The sequence below is a fragment of the Alexandromys fortis genome, unplaced genomic scaffold (genome assembly GCF_014885135.2).
Source record: "Alexandromys fortis isolate MF-2015 unplaced genomic scaffold, M_Fortis_MF-2015_v1.1 scaffold_72, whole genome shotgun sequence".
NCBI classification, from domain to species: domain Eukaryota; kingdom Metazoa; phylum Chordata; class Mammalia; order Rodentia; family Cricetidae; genus Alexandromys; species Alexandromys fortis.
Window position 1 is genome coordinate 127,261 of NW_026067969.1, and position 20,939 is coordinate 148,199.

The 20,939-nt window shown below is 44.9% G+C and overlaps 1 protein-coding gene across 3 annotated transcripts in view; it reads left to right on the plus strand.

Annotated features, from left to right (window-relative positions):
- Pnpla7 (patatin like phospholipase domain containing 7) overlaps positions 1 to 20,939 on the plus strand; it is a 70,920-nt gene that overhangs the window by 21,813 nt on the left and 28,168 nt on the right. For all 3 annotated transcript variants that reach the window (XM_050155316.1, XM_050155314.1, XM_050155315.1), the window contains 8 exons: positions 479 to 579; positions 758 to 904; positions 9,499 to 9,576; positions 10,250 to 10,455; positions 12,271 to 12,402; positions 13,233 to 13,356; positions 15,962 to 16,075; positions 20,385 to 20,454. In XM_050155316.1, coding sequence (XP_050011273.1) covers positions 479 to 579; positions 758 to 904; positions 9,499 to 9,576; positions 10,250 to 10,455; positions 12,271 to 12,402; positions 13,233 to 13,356; positions 15,962 to 16,075; positions 20,385 to 20,454 — 972 coding nt within the window. The remainder of the gene's footprint in view (positions 1 to 478; positions 580 to 757; positions 905 to 9,498; positions 9,577 to 10,249; positions 10,456 to 12,270; positions 12,403 to 13,232; positions 13,357 to 15,961; positions 16,076 to 20,384; positions 20,455 to 20,939) is intronic.

A 20,939-nucleotide genomic window follows, 5' to 3' on the forward strand; every position in this document is an offset into this window, starting at 1 on the left:
TAAAGGCCTATGCCACCAATGCCTGGCCCTTTTTATTTCTTTAAAAATATTTATTATTTGTATTTTTCATACTTATTTTTTATTTTATTTGTAAGAGTGTTTTATCTGTATGTATATATGCACACCACATGTGTTTCTGGTACCTGAAGAGGTCAGAAGAAGGTGTTGGGTCTCCTAGAACTGGAATTACAGCCAGTTGTGAGACGTTATGTGAGTACTGGGAATCAAAACCATGTTCTCTGCAAGAGTAACAAGAGTTCTTAACTGTGGAGCCATCTCTCCAGTCCCTATTTATTTTTATTTTATGTGTGTGATTGTTTTGACTGTATTAATGTAAGTGACCTGCATGCAACCTTGCTGTCTAGAGATTTGAGGCTTACCTTACCAGGTTTATGCTGTTCAGTCAGCCTGCCCTTTGTGTGCCTGTGCATATGGGCCAGCAGCAGGGCAGTAAACTGAGTCTTCTTTCTGTCTTTAGAAAGCCATGAGGGGGCCACCTCAGACCTCGGGATGGCGTACAACCGTGCCAGGGTTTGGCCACACTCAGATGAGCAACTTGGGAACTCTGTGTCCAGCAAGGTATATCCGTGCATCTTCCTATTGTCCCCTTGGGGCCTTGCCCACTCCCCTGCTTGTGAGTGCTTGGGATGTGGTCCGTCTCTGACAACACCAGTGTCAGTAGTGGGTCACGGAGATGCACTTGCATCCTTTCCTCTTGGCACCTCTTCTGATGCCTTGTGTCTTTGTCCTTTTCAAGTCGAAGAAAAGCGTGGTTCTTGCAGAGAGCCCCTCTGCCATCTTCCACTACTCAGAAAAATCCTGGAATGAGGCTGGGGCCAGAGGGAAGGCAGACACCATCTTCAAAGCCGCCACGAAGGACCTCCTTACGCTGATGAAGTTAGATGTAAGTGGGTGGGCTCAGAGAGGGGACGTGACAACTTCTGCTCCCACAGTACTGTTTCTTCATTTCCCGTGCCCTGGGCAGCACGTCCCTCTAATGCTTCCTGCACTGTGGTCCTCTTTTTCATCCAGGCCTTCCAGAAGTGGGGCTCCCCATCTGCAGGTGGATGGGGGTGTTTAGACCTTCATTCTCACATACGTATTTTTAGTGATTTTCCCTCTTTGTTGTTTTTTTTTGTGTGTGGATTTTGTTTGTTTGTTGTTTATTTTGTTTCGTTTGGGGTTTTTCATTTGTTTTTTGAGACAGGCTTTCTCTGTGTTGACCTGGAACTCTATGTAGATCAGGTTGGCCTCAAACTCAGAGATCTGCATGCCTCTGCCTCCTGAGTACTAGGACTAAAGGCGTGTGGCACACTGCCCAGTGTTGTTATTTTAAAATCTAGGCCCTGCCGTAGCTTCATGAGTGTTAGAGCACAGTGTATCCCTCATATTTTTTTAAGTGCATGAACACATATGTATATACGTGTGTCTTAGTCAGTGTTCTGTTGCTGTGAAGAGGCGTCATGGACATGGCAATACTTAGGAAAGAAAGCATTTAATTGGGACTCGCTTACATTCAGAGGTTTAGTCCATTGTTGTCATGGCAGAAGGATGGCAGCATGCAGACAGACACGGTGCTGGAGAGGTAGGTGACAGTTTTACATCTGGATGGGTAGGCAACAGGAAGGCAGAGACCATGGGCCTGGCTTAACCATTTGAGACCCCAAAGCCTACCCCTCTAGTCCCCCATCTCCTGTGACACACTTACTTCAACAAGGCCACCTTCCTAGTCCCTATCAAATAGTGCCACTTCCTAATGACTCAAGTCTATGAGCCTATGGGGGCCATTCTTATTCAGACCACCACAGTGTTGGTACATACACGTGGAGGCTAGAGAACAACTTTGGGTGTTATCCTTAGGAACATGTCCACCTCCTTGAGACAGGGTCTCTTACTGAGTGAAGACTGCTGATCAGGCTGACCAGTGAACGTCCAGGATCCCCTTGTCACTGCCTCCCCAGCACTGGGATTCTAAGTGCGTCTACTTCTAGGAACCAGAGTCAGGTCCTTGTGCTTGTAAGACAAGTTTTATTGACTTAGCCATGTCCCTTGCAATGTCTCTCATGCTTTTAAAAAATTTGAAGACCGGGGACTGGAGAGATGTCTGAGTGGTTAAGAGCACTGTGTGCTCTTCCAGAGGTCCTGAGTCCAGTTCCCAGCAACCACATGGTGGCTCACAAACATCTATAATGAGATCTGGTGCCCTCTTTGGCCTGCAAGGATACACGTCGGCAGAACACTGTATACATAATAAATAAAAAAAAAATTGAAGACCTTGTATACAGAGGCAGGAAAATACCTGTGTTCACTTTAATGAGGACCCAGAAAACCAGCTATATTACTTCCTCTCTTTGCTGTGGTAAAACACCATGACCAAGGTAACTTATAGAAGGAAGAGTTGATTTGGGGCTTACAGTTCAGGACAGGAGCCAATCCCCGTCATAGTGGGAAGCATGACAGCCATCGGGAAGCACAGTGCTGGAGCAACTGCTGAGAGTTCGCATTCGCATCCTGATCCACAAACAGGAAGCCGAGAGGCACAGCTGGGAATGATGCGAGTCTTTTGAAACGTCAAAGCCCACCCCCAGGGACACACCAGTCCAACAGGACTATGTCTCTTCATCCTTCACAGTTTCACCAACTGGGGACCAAGTATTCAAATATGAGAGTCCTTTAGGTTTTTCGAGACAGGGTTTCTCTGCATAGGTCTGACTGTCCTGGAATTCACTCTGTATACCAGACTGGCTTTGTATCAGAGATCTGCCTCCCAAGTGCCGTGATTAAAGGTGTGTACCACCATTCAGCTAGAATCATTCTCATTCAAACTATCATACCAGCACATGGATGAGATGCAAACTGTGAACAGTCCTCAGACCCACTCTGATATCTTGGTGCAGCCCCTTCTCCCCAAAAGAGGCCCTTCTCTGTGTCATGCTATATTCCTAGATGCCATGGTTGATTTCACTTGATCCTAAGCAGAGTAATTCTTGCTAGGTATGCTCTTTAGAATGATTGCTGTGTGTTCAGCATGTTGATTCACTCATAGGGTGGCCTGAGTTGGAATTCAGCCCCTGCCATCACTGCCCATTCTGTAAGTATATTGATCTTAGTCATTGGATCACCCACATCACTGGTGGACACATGGAGTGCCAGCACAGGGTTGCTTTGAGAGGTTAGAGTGGCCCATTTGTTTCCAGTCACTAGGGATGCCTTGCTCATCTTTGATGTGGGCCTGGACATGGATGCTAGGCCATGAGCATCTCTAATTTTTTCCCTGTGAAGCTGGGGCAGACTCAAGACTTGTATCATTACCAGCTAGCCTTTGAGAGTGTCAAGCCTTTCCTCTCTCTCTGTGCTCTTTACTCTGTGTGTATGTGTGATATTTCAGGGTAGGTAAGAACTGTGTTCCTGAACCACACCTCAGTCTCTAAAGTTTTCAATTTTGAATGTTCTGGAGGTATAGAGGAAAATTTTTATGTAACTTTCTCTTTAGTCACTAGTGAAGTCAGTGCCTTCCATATTTTATGTGCTACAAAAGTGCCTTGTGGCACACTGTGAGACACACACGCTTGGGTCTGAAATGGTGTGTGTGTGTGAGTGTATGTGCGTGCACATGCATATGTGTGTGTGTGCATGTGTGTGTGCGCGCGCGCACGTGTGTGTGTGTGTGTGTGTGTGTGTGTGTGTGGCGGGGAAACTCCACTTCCAGAGCCTTAGCTTCACTTCTTAGCTGAACCAACACATCACATGAACAGCTGTCTACTCCTCTTGGGTTTGCTTAACTTCTTTTTGTTCTAGAAGTTTCAGGTGTTGTATAAAGTTGCTAGTATGAGATCTCTCCAGTTTTTCATGTAGTCACTCAGAGCTATGAGCTTTCCTTCCAGCACTGTTCATTGTGTCCCATAAGTTTGGGTTTATTGTGCATTCATTGTCCTTGAGTTCTAGGAAGTCTTTAACTTCTTTATTTTTGTCCTGACCCAGTAATTTAGTAGAGAGTTGTTCAGTTTCCATGAGTTTGTAGGCTTTCTGTTGTTTCTGAAATCAAACTTTAATCCATGGTGGTCTGATAGGATATAGGGGGTTATTTCAGTTTTCTTGTATGTATTGAGACTTGCTTTGTGGCTTAGCAAATAGCCAATTTTGGAGAAAGTTCCATGAGGTGCTGAGAAGAAGGTATGTTATTTTGTGTTTGAGTGAAATGTTCTGTAGATATCTATTAGGTCCATTCGGTTCATGTTTGTTAGCTCCAGTGTTTTCTGTTTAGTTCCTGTCTGGATGGCCTGTCCATTGGTGAGAGTGGGGTATTGAAGTCTTGCACTATCAGTGTGTGATTTAAGCTTTAGTAGTGTTTCTTTTACAAATGTGGGTGCCCTTACATTTGAGACATAGATGTTAAAAATGGAAACATCTCAAACCCTGTCTCAAAAAACCAAAAAAAAAAAATTGAAACATCTCTCATCTACATGGGAAGTAGGAAAAGACAAGCTCTCCTGAGTAAAAAGCATGGGATCATGGGAGAGGGTAGAAGGAGAAGAAGGGAGGGGAGCAGAGAAAAGTATATAGCTCAATAAAAACAATTAAAAAAAGAATTGAAACATCATCTTGGTTGATTTTTCCTTTGATGAATAAGTGCCCTTCTCCATCTATTTTGATTAATTTTGGTTTGAAGACTGTTTTGTTAGAATTAGAATAGCTACACCAGCTTGCTTCTTAGGTTCATTTACTTGGAAAAAATCTTTTTTTTTAACCCTTTACTCTGAGGTAATATTTATCTTTGATGTTGAGGTGTGTTTCTTGTATAAAACAGAAGGATGGATCCTGTTTTTGCATCCATTCTGTTAGTCTCTGTCTTTTTATTGGGAAATTAAGTCCATCAATGACCAATGATTGTTAATTCCTGTCATTTTGTTGTTGTTGGTGGTGGTGGTAGTGGTGGTGGTGGTGGTGGTGGTATGTGTGTGTGTGTTTCCCTTTTGGTTTTGCTGGTGTAAGATTACTTATTTCCTGTGTTTGCACCTGTGTAATTAGCCTCTTAGGGTTGCAGTTTTATTTCTAGTACCTTCTGTAGAGCTGGATTTGTAGTTAGATACTTTTGAATTTGATTTTGTCATGGAATACCTTGTTTTCTCCATCTGTAGTAATTGAAAGTTTTGCTGAGTATAGTGTCTGTGCTGGCATCTGTGGTCTCTTACAGTCTGCAGGACATCTGTCCAGGCCCTTCTGGCTTTTAGAGTCTCTATTGGGAAGTTGGGTGTAATTCCAATAAGTTTTCCCTTATAGCTTTTAACATTCTTTCTTTCTTCTGTATGTTTAGTGTTTTGGTTATTACGTAATGAGAGGACTTACTTTTCTGGTCCAAACTATTTGGTGTTCTGTAAGCTTCTTGTACCTTTATAGATGTTGCCTTCTTTAGATTATGAAATTTTTCTTCTATGATATTGTTGAAAATGTTTTCTGGGCCTTTGAGCTGGGATTCTTCTCTTATATTCTTATGATTCTTAGGTTTGACCTTTTCATAGTGTCCCAGATTTGCAGGGTGTTTAGTGTCAGGAATTTTTTAGATTTAACATTTTCTTTGACTGATGTATCTGTTTTTCTTTATCATATCTTCAACAACTGAGATCTCTCGTCCATCTCTTGTATTCTGTTGGTGATGCTTGCATCTGTAGTTCCTGTTCACTTACCTAGATTTTTCCATTTCCAAAATTCCCTTAGTTTGAGTTTTCATTATTGCTTCTATTTCCATTTTCTGGTCTTGACATGTTTATTTGTTCCCTTCATTTATTTTCTTGGCTTTCTTTTAAGGGATTTATTCATTCCCTCCATTTTTTGTCTCTTCCTTTATTTCTTTAAGGGATTTTTTTCACTTCTTCTTTAAGGAACTCTATCATCTTCATAAAGTTGGTTTTAAGGTCCTTTTCTTTTTTTTAATATTTTATTTATTTATTATATATACAATATTCTGTCTGTGTGTATGCCTGCAGGCCAGAAGAGGGCACTAGACCTCATTACAGATGGTTGTGAGCCACCATGTGGTTGCTGGGAATTGAACTCAGGACCTTTGGAAGAGCGGGCAATGCTTTTAACCACTGAGCCATCTCTCCAGCCCCTAAGGTCTTTTTCTTGTACTTCTTTTGTGTTGGAATATTCAGGGCTTGCTGCAGTAGGATAGCTAGACCCTGATGGTGACATATTTCCCTGGTTGTTGTTATTTATTCTTAAACTTGTGTCTAGGCTTCTGGGTTTGGGGTGATTATAGATCTAGGTGCTGCCTAGCTCTGAGTTTGTCTTCTTTTGATGGACGTTTCGTTCCTTGGTTTCTGTTTCCTCTGTGGTCTTCTGGCCTGTATGGCTTGTGGTTGAGCAGGAGGTCTCCACCCAACTTGGGTAGGTCACAGCCAGGAGGAGGGGAGGAAGGCTTGGGGATAATGGAGGACACCAAGAGAGTAGAGGAGTTCCAGGGGTGGGTGATCTACCTGGAGTTCTGGTGGCCAGCGTGGTCTGTGGTTGAAGCAGGGAGTCTCCACGTAAGTTGAGGGCTGGGATGTGGTGATAAGGAGGGGAGAGGGCATGGAGGGAGTGGGGGAGGTCTGTGGGTGGCCTGTCTGGAGTTCTGGTGACCAGTGTGGTCTGTGGTTGAGCAGGGAGTCTCCAACTGAGCTGATGGGTACCTGTTCTTCTGACTAATGTGGCCTGCACTTGAACAGCAAATGTCTCCCAAGCTGGGGGCCTAAGTTTGTTTATTTTATATGGTTCTATGATTTTCACTTAGACAAATCTGCTGTCATTGTTGAGATATTTCTAATTTGGGGCTTGGAAGATGAATCAGTGGGCAAAGTGCTTGCTTGCTGTCCAAGTATGAGGATCAGAGTTTATATCCCCAGCACTCATAGGGGGAGTGGCTATCAGTGTGTAAGCAGCTGTCTCCCTCCCCCCCCCCCCCCCCCCCCCCCCCCCCCCCCCCCCCCCCCCCCCCCCCCCCCCCCCCCCTGTGTGTGTGTGTGTGTGTGTGTGTGTGTGTGTGTGTGTGTGTGTGTGTGTGTAGCCTCAGGCCTAGGGCAGTGTTGGCACAGACAGAAATAAGCAAGTTCTGGGGGCTTGCTGAATAGTATGCCTAGGGGCTAGCTGAAACAGGGAGCACCCTGTTTGGTTAGAGACCCAGTTGCAAAAAATAAGGTGGAGGGATTAGAGCAATGTCTTGGAGCAGTTAAGAGTATTTGCTTCTCTTACAGAGGTTTAGGCTTCAGTTCCCAGTTGGTTCACAACTCTGTAACTCCAGTTCTAGGGTATCTGACACCCTCTTCTAAACTTTGTTGGCTCTCCATGCACCTGGTACACTTATATGCAGATAGAACACCCATACACATAAAATAAAAATAAATACTTAATTTTTTTATTTAGCCTGGCAGTGGTGGCTCACGCCTTTAATTCCAGCACTTGGGAGGCGAGGCAGGTGGATCTCTATGAGTTCAAGGCCAGCCTGGGCTACAAGAACTAGTTCCCGGACAGGCTCCAAAACTAGAGAAACCCTCTCTCCATTTTTTTTTAAATTTATGTTCATTGGTGTTTTGCCTGTATACATGTCTGTGTAAGGAAATTGGGAATTTTTGGAACTGTAGTTACAAACGGTTGTGAGCTGCCATGTGCATACTGGGAATTGAACCTAGGTTCCCTGGAAGAGTAACCAGTGCTCTTAACCACTAAGCCATCTCTCGAGCCCCAAATAAATTTTAAATGCAAACAAAAAGTGGGATGTCAAGGTGGTTCGTGGGTAAAGGCACTTGCCACCAAGCCTGATGACCTGAGTTTGACCCCTGGGACCCACATAATGGAAGGAGAGAGAACCAACTCCTGCAGGTTGTCCCCTGCCCTCCACATGTACAGTGTGGCACTTCTGTGTTGGTACCTCCCCCGCAAATAAATACATAAATGCAATAAACATTTTTAAATGTGGAGAATTGTAGAGACCTGATGCCAACTTCTGACCTCCGCATACACACATATGGGTGAAAACACACGCACTAATCACACACACACGCGCGCACACACACACACACTCACAAAGATATTTCTAGGTATTGCTAAATGTCTTAGAGTTTCCTTTTTGTTCAGTAGTGTTCTCTGTAAGAGGTCTTTCCATTGGAACCACATGCACTTAACCCCTTCTGGCTATTGCTCAGGCCATCTATGGTTCTGTGTGGCATTGGAGCATTCACTGTTGACATTATGGGAGCCCTAAGATGACGCTCTTCTTTCTGCAGTAGACAAGACTGTTTGGCTAGTGTCTGACGTTCTAGTTAGCCCAGTAACTCCGTAAGTGACTGAGAGGTCCCTGCTGGGCTAGCTGTGGCCCCACAGCTTTTTTCTTTGCTTCCCTTCCCTTTCTGACTTTTTTCTCACAACTTCTTTTCTTTTCTCTCAGCTAACTTTTCTTCCCTCGAGTTTAGTGAGGGTTCAGAGATGGCGTCTGATGATTTAAACACCATGTAGGTGCTTAGAAACAACCCTGGATCCTCTGCAAGAGCAACAAATGCTCTTAACTACTGAGCCATCTCTCCAGCCCCTTACTGATATTTCCTAATGGTGGCCAGTGACCTTTGTTATTATTTTGCTTTATTATTGCCAAGAGCTGTGGATTTAAGTCCTTTGCAGGTATCATGGCCACATATATACAGACTCAATCTCTGCAAGCTTCCCCAGTCAAGTTGAATTCCAGCCTGTTCCTGACCTTATGTGGCATGTAGGAAAGTCAGATTTTGCAGGTGGAATAGGAGACGGTACCCTCATTAGATTTATCTAAGATGAGCCCATGACTCAAAAAGGAAAGAGCGAGAGCTCTCATGCTGGACATGAATTTTTTTTTTTTTTTTTTTTCGAGACAAGGTTTCTCTGTAGCTTTGGTGCCTGTTCTGGAACTAGCTCTTGTAGACCAGGCTGGTAGACAGGCAGGCCAGAGGAGGGCACCAGGTCTCATTACAGATGGTTGTGAGCCACCATATGGTTGCTGGGAATTGAACTCAGGACCTCTGGAAGAATAGCCAGTGTTCTTAACCGCTGAGCCAACTCTCCATCCCCTGGACCCGAAATTCTAAGATGAAGTAATTCTTCTGCCTTGGTCTCCTGAGTGTTTGGGATTCTGGGTGCATAATGCAGCACTTGGCAGTTGGCTAGTTTTTGTAGAGTGTGGACAGGGCAGCCCAGTTTGGTGTCTTCTCTTTTTGCCAGTGACCTTTATGAAATGAACTGTCTTTTCTTACTCTAAATTCCTTCGCTGTCCTGTGTAAGTCACATGCATACTGGTCTGCATCTCTGCATTTTCTGCTGCATTCCTCTTATCTTTTATGCAGCATACTGCCTTGTCCAAATTAGTAGACAGTCCTTAGATATAAGCACTTGATACAGCCATACCCATGATGCCTCTGCTCTGTCCTCTCAGGTCCTATCTTCTGTGTCTTCTCGTAAGTACCTCTTCACTTCCTGAAATCTGTTTTATTTTAGGACCCATCCCTGTTGGATGGCCGGGTGACATTTCTTCATGTTCCTGCAGGCACTGTAGTGTCAAAACAGGGAGACCAGGTGAGTGAAGGACCTCAATCCTAAAAAGCTGGTCATCCGGCTGTCCCGGCCTGCAGCTCAGTGCTGGGTGGAGTATGGGTGAAGTTGTCCAGATACCAGACTTCTCGCCTCTGGGGACTGTCTTAGTCTCTGGGCAGCTTGGGGCCTTGACACCAGGCTTCTCCATGGTTGTTCCTGCTACCCTGGCTCCTTTTGTGGAATCTAAAGACTTGGGGTGAGAAGGTTTGCAGAGTCCCATAATAGATACAAAGTTGGAATTTGGACCTGCATGTTTTTGTGGATTTTGAATCAAAATATGTGACTTTAAATGTAGCAGAGGTGTAGATTATAGACAGGCTTCGAAGCATGGAGTCGCACCTTGGCTTCTATAGGAAAATAGCTGACATTTATGTAGAGCAGTAGAAGGGTGTGTAAGGAGGGAAGGGATGTGTGTTTGAGATTTGAAAAACTAAATTTCCTGTAATGGATAAATAAGTCATAGACACCATTCAACTAAATAATAAAGTTATAGAACTGCTATAATATTTTCAGTGGAAACATGTGCCCAAGACTAGGTTACCCTAGAATAGGCAAAGAAGCAGCTGCTTGTACCATGTGTGACTCTGTGGGGCCCATGGGGCTTACTAGGCCACTGTCATATCTGTCTTCCTGAAGCCTTTTCTGTTTTTATCAGGATGTCAATATTTTGTTTGTGGTCTCGGGGCTGCTGCATGTATACCAACAGAAGATCGACAGCTTGGAGGATACGTGCCTGTTTCTCACACATCCTGGGGAAATGGTGGGGCAGCTGGCAGTGCTCACTGGAGAGCCCCTAATGTTCACCATCAAAGCCAACAGAGACTGCAGCTTTTTGTCCATCTCTAAGGCCCACTTCTATGAGTGAGTCACCTTGTTCCCTTCTCTGATCCACTCTGAAATGCGGAGGCACTTTCTATGCCCTTCTCTGTCCTGCTTACCTGTCTCCTGGATCCTCTGTCCCTGAGGGCTCTCAGGATTAGACCTACTGCTGCGCTTAGCTGGCTCTTTAGCTAGGTGACTGCATACGTCCGTACCCATACACAGGCTCAGTCATTCAGAGAACCTCTTGACTTGTGCTATCTGACATATGCTGCTTTCTCTATCGGAGTGTGGCTCTGGTTCCAGGGCAAAGCTCAAGGATAGTCAGAAGGGTGAAGAGGAATTGCCTCATATGGTCGTCAGGATCCCATTCTTGTTCTCTTTCTCTTTGCTCCTCTGGCCTTGACATAGCCTTCCCATGCATGTGTGTCTGTCTGTTATCCTACAAATCTATGTAGGATATCTGTGTGTGTGTGTGTGTGTGTGTGTGTGTGTGAGACTACATGTCCTTGTCCACATGTTTGAGTGTGTCTATATGGTACTGTGTGTATGCATGTCTATGTTCCTCTGTGTGTGTCTATATGTCCTTATGTTTCTCTGTGAGCTTTTGGGTTTTATTTTTAAGATTTATTTATTATGTATATACCCTGCAGGCCTGAAGAGGGCACCAGATCTCATTACAGATGGTTGTGAGCCATCGTGGTTGCTGGGAATTGAACTCATGACCTCTGGAAGAGCAACCAGTGCTCCTAACCTCTGAGCCATCTCTCCAGCTCTCTGTGAGCTTTTGTGTATATGTGTGTTTGCATATCCTTGTCTATGTCCACATTTGTATCCATATGTACATATCATTGTCTATGTATATACATGTCTATTTCTGTGACCTGTTTACATATTTGTGTCTATGTGTACATTTGTTACATATCTTTACCCATGTGTATCTCTATGTATCTTATACTGAATGTCCTTGTCTGGATGTATGTGGTTGTATGTGCAAAAAAACTCCTGATAGAAGTATTTCTCACTCTGCAGACATGGTCCAGCAAATGTCCTAGGGACTCTCATCCAGTCTTGGGGATAAAATTATATTCAATTAACTTCTCTGAAGCTATCATCATCTAGTATTTATCTTACTACCCTGGGAAGGTGAAGGGACTCCATTCCCTCCATTTTGTAGTACCTGAGGCAATGCTCTGTTTTTCTGTTGCTTATAGACTGGCAACTCCATCTCTCCTGTTAGTTGGCCAAGGTCTGGAGTCTCTCAGCCTTGGTTCTTTCCCTCCCAGCCCTGGAGCTACCACGATAACCTTGTTGCCCTGCCTTCCATTGTCTGTCCACATACAGTCACCAGAGAGATGACAGTGTTCTTGGGTCAGAACCTAAGCACTCTGTACCCACCCATGGTAGACTCCATGCCCTTCAGGTTCAAAGTCCCTTGAAACAACTTTGCTAGCATTGGGATACCTCATTGTATTTGCTGTTGCTTATACTCATGGGTTTGAGTATGTGGTGGGTGGAATCTTGCTGCCAAAACCTGGAACTGATGTGCAGCCTGTGTTCAGGGGACTTTCATAGAGTGGACAGTCTATGGGTGGCCTTCTCCTATTCCACCAAATCCATTGTCCCTGTGCAGCTAAGAGCAGATGGCTGCTTAGGCACCATTCTGTCTCAGCCCTTAGTGTCTTTTTCCCTCAAAGTAAAGCATCAAGAGTCCTTGTGTGATAGGCAGGGTTAAAGTTCTGCCTGCTCTCAGTTGCCGTGACTCTGTGTGAGGAGTGGGTGTAGCAGGACTGAACTGAAGATTGGGAGGTGAGAGGAGACCTGACGGAACGGAAATGACTTGAGATCACATGACAGGATCATGAGGAAACGGCCAGATATCGTCCTGGGTGTGGCACACACAGTTGTGAAGAGGATGTCCTCCTTTGTACGACAGATTGACTTCGCTCTAGACTGGATGGAAGTAGAAGCTGGGCGTGCCATATACAGGTGAGGTTCACACATGTGTAGTGTACAAAGGAACCCACAGATAGTATATAGAGGGGCCCAAAGGTGTGCACTATTCAGAGGCCTGCAGGTGTCCCCATCACTGGATCTACCTATTGATGTATAGTGGTATTGCTAATAGACAAGGCTCCATACCTGAGGGCTGTACAATGAAAAGAGTAAGTTTTCTCATCCACTCTCCCTCCTCTGGCACCCATAGTGACATTCTTTGATGTCATCCCGGGTTCAGTGCATATACACAGACACAAAAGCATTTTCAACAAACACCTTCCCATGTGCATACACATAAACCCAAACCATCCTCTCAAGAGACCCCAGAGCCATCTGAAGCAGCTTTGTAAGGTGCTGATGTGCTAACTGGGCTGCCTTTGGTGACTTTGCCTCTGCTCAGGTCACAGACAGACCTAGATTATAGCTATCAATATTTATTGGCACTTCAAATTTAAGTCAAGAAAAAGTTAAAATTGTTTGAAGTGGTGGTAAATACATGTGTTAGCACAAATATTTTAAAGTAAAAAGTAATTGCATTTTAAAAATGATTTACTTTCTTATTTGAGACAGGGTCTCACTATGTCGCCTTAGCTGACTAGGAAAGTACAGATGTAGACCAGGCTGGCCTCTGTCCCTACGTGCGTGGGTTAAAGGCTTGTGACACCCCTGCTTGGGAAAGTAGCTGTACTTTACAAACCAAAAAATTACCCAGAAGTCTGTGTTCTTTTAATTTGTTGCATCCTGGGGTCCACTTGGCTGTGGTGAAGCTGGTTCTGTGAGCAGCTTAGGCTGGTGAGCTGAGCACTTTTGTGTCTCTGCAGGCAGGGGGACAAGTCTGACTGCACATACATCGTTCTGAGTGGCCGGCTGCGCTCTGTGGTCCGGAAGGATGATGGGAAAAAACGCCTGGCAGGGGAATATGGCCGCGGAGACCTTGTTGGTGTGGTAGGTGCCAGCTGCCCTTTTTGCTCTCCACGGTAGTCTGGACCCTGCCTGCCTGGAGAGGAGGAAGCTTGAGTGACCTGCAGGAGATAGCCATCCCCCCACTCCCTGCTGGCCTGTCCTTGTTTAGAGCCCTAGGTTAGCCTTCAGGGAGGTCCAGGATTCTGGTCCCTGGTTTCTCATTGCTACTTTGTGCCCAGTCAATGCTGAGTGAATAGTGTCCAGAAGGACTTGACTGAGGGTAACTGGCAGCTTATCCTAGCTTCCCAATGCTGCCTACATGGACAAGTTTCTCTGTCCTGGTCTGTTACTGATCAGACCCAGGATGTTGTGGTGTTGGGCTTGTAGAGCAGTATAGGACAGTAAATTCCAGCTTGCATGTCTGACTTCTGTTGTTTGTTTTTCTCTTGATACAAGGTCTTACTGTAGCCCAGGTAGGCTTGGAACTCACCATAAGATTTGAGCTGACCTAATTGTGATGAATCTATTGCTTCAGCATCCTATGTTTGGATTATAGATTTTTAAAGCAGTAAACCTATATGGATTAGCACAAATATATGTATTAATGTGCATGGTGTTTTGCCTGTAGATATGTTTGCATGCTTGGTGCCCATAGAGTCTTGAAGAGGGCATCAAAGTTTACAGTGGTGTCACACACCTTTAATCTCAGAAGGTTAGTGCATCTCTGTGAGTTCTAGGCCAGCCTGGGCTAGAGTTTAAAAAGGAAAGGAAAAAAGAGGGCACGGAGTCCCTGGAACTGGAGTTATAGATATTTGTGAGCCATTTTGTGGGTGCTAGGAATCAAACTCAGGTCATTTGGAAGAGCAGCCAGTGCTCCTTTGTCTTGTTTTGTTTTGTTTTGTTTGTTTTTTTTAGACAGGGCCTTACTATGTAGCTTTGACTGCCCTAGACTCATGCTGCAGCTAGTACTCTTAACCATGGAGCCGTCTCTCTGCCCTAAGCACAGATGTTTTTAAAAAGTACCTTTACTTTATAAACAAACAAAAATTACTTACAAGGCTATATTCTTTAGTTTGTTTCCTTCTGGAGTCTGGTTAGCTGTTTTTTGTACCCTGACTATATCCTGATCACCCAGCTACCCGCACCCCTTCCCTGCTTCTCCTTTGAGGTCTCACTGTGTCGTCCATTGTCTTCGGTTTCTGTTGCTATAGTAAATCACCCTGATCAAAAGCAACTTGTGGAGGAAAAGGAATATTTCTCTTATACTTCCAGATAACAAGCCGTCACTGAGGCAGAGGACATGGAGTGCTGCTTACTGACGCGATTCCCCAGGACTTGCTCACCCCACTTTCCTATACATCCAGGACTTTCTGCTTGTAAAGAAGTTTTAGACTGCTATTTTAGGAAGCTCAGGGGCTTTTTGCTACCTGATAACAGGTCTTAGGGAAGCCTCTTGGTATTGGCAAGCATGTGCCAATGGCCACTTCCTCTGTGCAGCCCCCATTCCAGTGTTGCTCCCACCTGGCAGCCTCCCACTGCGCTCTGCCTCGCAGTGGCTCTTCCATGTCAGAGTCTGGGACTCCCTGACCTTAGGGCAGCCATGCTGTGTGGGGCCTGTGAGTCTAGATGCAGACTCCTACTTGGGAGCTCTCATAACGGTCAGAAGCGGAAAAGGAGTCTTGTTCCAAGGAGACCATGCTCCAGGACTCCTTTAGGCTCTGAGGGATGCATCTGATGATGCCCCCTAGAGTGTCTTCATTAGAGGCATTTGTATCTGGAGGGGTGTTCAGAGTTCCCTGAGACAGCTGCTGCCCATGTCTGAGAACTCTCGAGGTTGCTAGGAGTGCTTGTGGCTTCTAGAACATCCCATTAATTTGGACAGCAGTCACACGTGAGAGCCCACCAGCTTCATGCAGAGTAAAGGCTTGGCTAGGTCATTTTGTTCCTTTTCATGCTTTCTGACCATACAGTTCCTCTAGGCTGCTGTGCTGGCTACCTTTATGTCATCTTGACCCAGCTATAGTCATTTTAGAAGGGGAACCTCAATTGAGAAAATTCCCCCCCTAGACTATGGGGCATTTTCTTGATTGCTGATTGGGGGGGGGACCAACTCACTGTGGGTGGTGTAAGAAAGTGGGATGAGCAAGCCGGAGGAGCAAGTCAGTAAACAGCGATTTTTTTTTTTTAAGATTTATTTATTTATTATGTACACAGTGTTCAGCCTCCATGCCTGCAGGCCAGAAGAGGGCACCAGATCTCATTATAGATGGCTGTGAGCCACCATGTGGTTGCTGGGAATTGAACTCAGGACCTCTGGAAGAGCAGTCAGTGCTCTTAACCTCTGAGCCATCTCTCCAGCCCAACAGCGATTCTTCATGGCCTCTGTTTTAGTTCTTGCCTCCAGGTTCTTGCTCAGTTTGATTTCTCTCAGTGATAGACTGTTACCTAGAAGTATGAGATGAAATAAGTTCTTTCCTCCCAAAGGTGCTTCTGGTCATTGTATTTTATCACAGCAATAGACACTCTGAGACAACTTCTATCCACCTGACTCGCACATACACTTGCCTGTATTTCAGGTTTGGTCAGTCTGGCCTTCTGGAACCTTGACTGATTTATGAGACCTCAGAGTTTGGCTCTTCTTCCTTAGGTGGAGACACTAACCCACCAGGCCAGAGCAACCACAGTGCATGCCGTCCGGGACTCAGAACTGGCCAAGCTGCCAGCAGGAGCTCTGACATCCATCAAGCGCAGGTACCCACAGGTAAGGGTGGTGCACAGCCCCTGTTCTAGCTGCATTTCTGGCCCAGGTAGGATTTCATCAAGTGCACATAGATGTTGTAAGGAGACCCATTTGTTTGTTCCTGACCGCTCAGCCCCAAAATAGTCACACAGAAACTATATTATTTAAAACACTGCTTGGCTAATGACTCTAGCGTATTTCTGGCTATATCCTAAACTAACCCATCTCCATTAATCTGTGTATCATCACATGGCTGGGGCTTACCAGGTAAAGTTCCATCCAGAATCTGTCTCCAGCGGGGGCTACATGACTTCTCCTTAACTACTCCTTTTGTTCTCTTAGCATTCAATTTAGTTTTCACCACCTACCTCTATTCCCTGCACAGGCCCAAGACAGTTTCTTTATTAACCAATGATATTCACAGCATTCAGAGGGGAATCCCACATCACACCGATGTACTGTGGAACAGGTGGGTGGAAGGTTGTAAAAATGACACAAGAGGTCATACTTTCAGACAGGGGATTTTTATCTGTTGTTGTATGACACTATTCCTGGGGAAACATGAGCAAAAACCAGACTTACTTCAGATATGGAACTGATATAGACTAAAGGAAGAATGCCACCAGAGTGCAACTTGATGAACCCAGTGAGTTTCGTTGGGGTTGCTTACAGGAGTTTGGTGAGGGGTTACTTAGCAAGAGCAGAAATGGCCCAAAGACAGCTCCATCATGGGTGATGGCTCACAATAGCTGGAGGCATGGAGCTCACTGCACAACTCACAGACAGCTCAGAAATGTTGGACGGCGTCTTTCTCAGATGGACCAGACGACCTGAGCCTCTCAGGCAGCTATGCTGGTCTGAGAGTGTCTTTCCACAGACTTTACTGTTTGTGTATGCTTCTCCATAGAGGAGACTTGCGTATGTGGTAAGTTTCAGGAATGTGCTGAAGCCTTTAAGTAGTTTACTTCCTGAACCTGAGGGGTTCCCTGCAGGATAGATTAATAACCTCCCTTTAGAATATCCTGTGTCTTAAGGGGCTTCCTCTAAGATGGAAGGTGTTATATAGGAGGAAATTGCTACACAATATCTGTAACTTAGGATAGCAAATTAAATAAAGAGAGCTTTGCTATCTACCGTGGTTGGTAGAAGAGGAGTACTTAGGCCCTTCTCTGAGCTGTTAGTCAGCTTCCTTTTCTGGTTGTCCCCTCTGCCTGTGAGTGACAAGGTTGCCACAGGAGAGAGGGGGAAAACCTACACTGTGGCCTAAAACGCAGAGAGCCCCATGGTGGTGCTCCCAGTCAGCATTCTGCTCTTAGTTTTGATGCTTTGTTTGCTTTTTGAGACAGGATTTCTCTGCTCTGTCCCTGGAACTCTCTTTGTAGAAGATCCTAAAGGCCAGAAGAGGGCACCAGACCCCATTACAGATGGTTGTGAGCCACAATGTGGTTGCTGGGAACTGAACTCAGGACCTTTGGAAGAGCAGGCAATGTTCTTAACCACTGAGCCAGCTCTCCAGCCCCAGGCCAGTCTTGAACTCACAGAGATCAACCTGCCTCTACTTTCTGAGTGCTGGGATTTAAAGGTGTGCGCCACCACCACCCCACTATCCTTAGTCTTAAAACTGCCGTCCAGTGTCCATTTTTTTTCTTCCCAACTCTCCTCCTCCTCTTCCTCCTTTCCAGCTCCTCCTCCTCTTCTTTTTTTAATTTGTGTGTATATGTGTGTGATACTGGTAATGAAACATAGCGCATTGTATGTTAGTATTTCCTTTACCTCTGAGTTATAATCCAAGCCTGTTTGTTAGTTTTAGATGAATGAACTAGTACAAAATGCAGCTTTTTGTGAATGGTTGTTCATTGTCCAGCAGTATCCCACTGTGTACTCAGTCCCTTTGTCTGTCATGGTGTTGGGATGGTTTCCAGTTTGGCACTATTAGGTTTAAAAGGCTGTTGAACACATCCTTGACAAATGTTATTGTAAACAGATGATTCATTTCCCTTGTTCTCTTGCTAGGTCACAAGATAGATGTGTGTTTTGGGAACTGCACAGTTATCCAAAGTGGCTGTGCTGCTTCCCAGCCCTGTGTGATGTAGTTCCTGAGCCTAGGATGCTAGCAAACACAGGCAGCTGCTGAACCACAGTTCTCTTGGGTACATCACAGTGGTGTACATCACTTGTGCTTCCTCTATTTTTTTTAAGATACAGCTGCCTTTTCGTGAATTTATTGTCCTATCTTGAACCTTTGCCACTTGACAGAGTAATAACCTTTTAAAATTTTAGCTTGAATGGCCAGGCATGGTGGTCTGCTTTTAATCCCAGTATTTGGAAGTCAGAAGGTCACAGGTGTGAGTTCTGTGAGTTAAAAGCCAGTCTGGTCTACATTGTGAGTTCAGGGTAGCAAGGACTACAATAGTGAAACTCTGTCTCCCCCCACCAAACAACAACAACAACAACAGAATTAATCTCACTTGGAATTTGCTTGTTTTTAAATTTTATTTATTTATTTGTGGTACTTGGAATTAAGCTCAGGGCCTTGTATATGCTAAGCAAGCACTATAGCACTGAACTTCATCCCCAGCTCTTTTTAAGTTTTGGGACAGGGTATTGCTAGGTTCCCAGGATGACCTTGAACTTCTATTGTCCAGGCAGACCTCAAACTTAAGCTTCTCACACCTTAGCCTCCCATTGCTGCTATGAGAGGTGCACACTATCATGCTTTGCTGAGTATAGGTGTTTGCTTTGGCTCCTAGCCTTTAGAGAACATTTAGATATTCATAATAGAATTCCGTGAGTACTCCCAAGGGCTTGTTTATAAAATAATACTACTGAGGTGGGTGAAGGAACAGGGGAATTTTCTAAACTCTTCTCTCTACTTCATATGTAAATGGTAGAATACATTAACAATAGCCTCATCTGGAAACATCACTGTCCCACCTGGTCCCACAGCCATTTAGTCCCAAAGAATAAATTTATATAATTAATATAAATTTACAATCTATATAAATTATAAACTGTTTGGTCTATTATCTCAGACTTATTATTAACTAGCTCTTACAACTTAAATTAACCCATAATTCTTGTCTGTGTTTAGCCGTGTGTCTTAGTACCTTTTCTTAGTAAGGCATTCTCATCTTACTTCCTCAGTGTCTGGCTTGTGACTGACTCTCTGCCTTTTCTCTTCCCAGAATTCTCCTAGTCTGGTTGCTCCACCTGTACTTCTGCCTGGTTACTGGCCAATCAGTGTTTTATTAAACTAATACAAGTGACAAATCTTTACAGTGTACAAGAGCATTATCCCACAGCACTTACTTTCAGACTTCTCTACTTAGACTATATTTTGTTTCATATCTGAAAATGTCGACAGTTTCATTTACATCTTCTGTGGTTTCTGAGCCCACCATCCTGGGCTCAGAAAAGCATCCCTAATTCATTTAGTTTGTGAAGTGGGCCTTGTGAGCCATGCAGAAGCGGTGTACTCCTTTAATCCCAGGATTTGGGAGGCAGGCAGATCTCTGTGAGTTCAGTGCCAGCCTGGTCTAAAGAGCGAGTTTCAGGTTAGTTTCTTGGCTAAGGTTTCACAGAGAAACTCTGTCTTGCAAACAAAACAAACAAACAAAGACTACAAATAATGAAGTAGGGCTGGTGCCACATAAATGATACCAAACAAAAGCAGACGCCCTGTCTGAGACGAACCCTATCTCAGGTGGCCTTGTCAACTGTCTTTACCATGCCTGGGCTTGTGGATGGGTCTTGGGTCATTTGCTACCTGGAGTGAGTGTGGGAGCCTGGAGCAGGCTCCAGGTCACAGAGTGTGCACTTTTGCACCTTTGTGTTTCCATATTTCTGTCGATAAAACAAAAGATAAATAAATAAATAAAATAAGATAAAAAACCCTGACAAAAGCAACTCAAAGGAAAAATGTTTTATTTTGATGCACATTGCTGTCCCTCATGGTAGAGAAACCACAGGGACAGGAGCTGAGGAGGCATCGTCATCTCACATCCGTAATCAAGGACAGAGAGCAATGGGTGCGTGCATGATGGTGCTAGTCTCACTTCTCCATTTCTGTAGCGCAGGTCCTGTCTTCCCACATCAGCTGATGTAGTCGGGAGAATCCCGCAGGCATGTCTCTCAGATGAGTCTCTCATCTGGCACCTAGGAAACTGTGCATGGGCTCTTGTCATCTGTAGCCCATGTTTGCTTCCAGTCACTGACAGTTTTGAAAAAGCAGGCCCAGTATGCTGTTTGAACTTCATTGTGACTTTTTCAGTTCCCGGTGTTTCAACATCTAACGACATGGTTTGGGATTTTCCTCTTTCCTTACCCCAAGGTTGTAACCCGACTGATTCACCTCTTGGGTGAGAAGATTTTAGGCAGCCTCCAGCAGGGCTCTGGGACAGGTGAGTCTCAGCTCTTCCCACCCTAACGACGGCCCCACCCTTCCCCTGGCAGGGGTCGAGGAAAGAAGCAGAGAAGCAGGGCAGACCTCTGGAGCATTGTGGGATACTGTGCTGCAGCTCTGAGTAAGGAGGGCTTAGACTAACTGTGACGGTGCCAGCTTGTTTTGCCAAGATATGTCTCAGCATGGGGGCAGCCCAGAAGGAAACCCAACTATCTGTGAAAAGAAGTGAGATATATCTGCCATCTATTTTGTCAGCTGATAGGAAAGGAGAGAGAGGTGAAGCCTCTGGAAGAGTGGTATGGTTGGCGACTGTCGCTGTCTATCAAGTGCCAAGTCTAAAAAGATGGTGAAATAACTACGGTACCAGGAACTAGAACTCCACCCCACTGTGTCTGTTTCTTCTAAGAGGGCCCATCATCTGGGAGCCTCTGGTCCCAGATACTTGAGAACTCTGGCATTGCTCTTTGGCTCTTACTGTTCTGT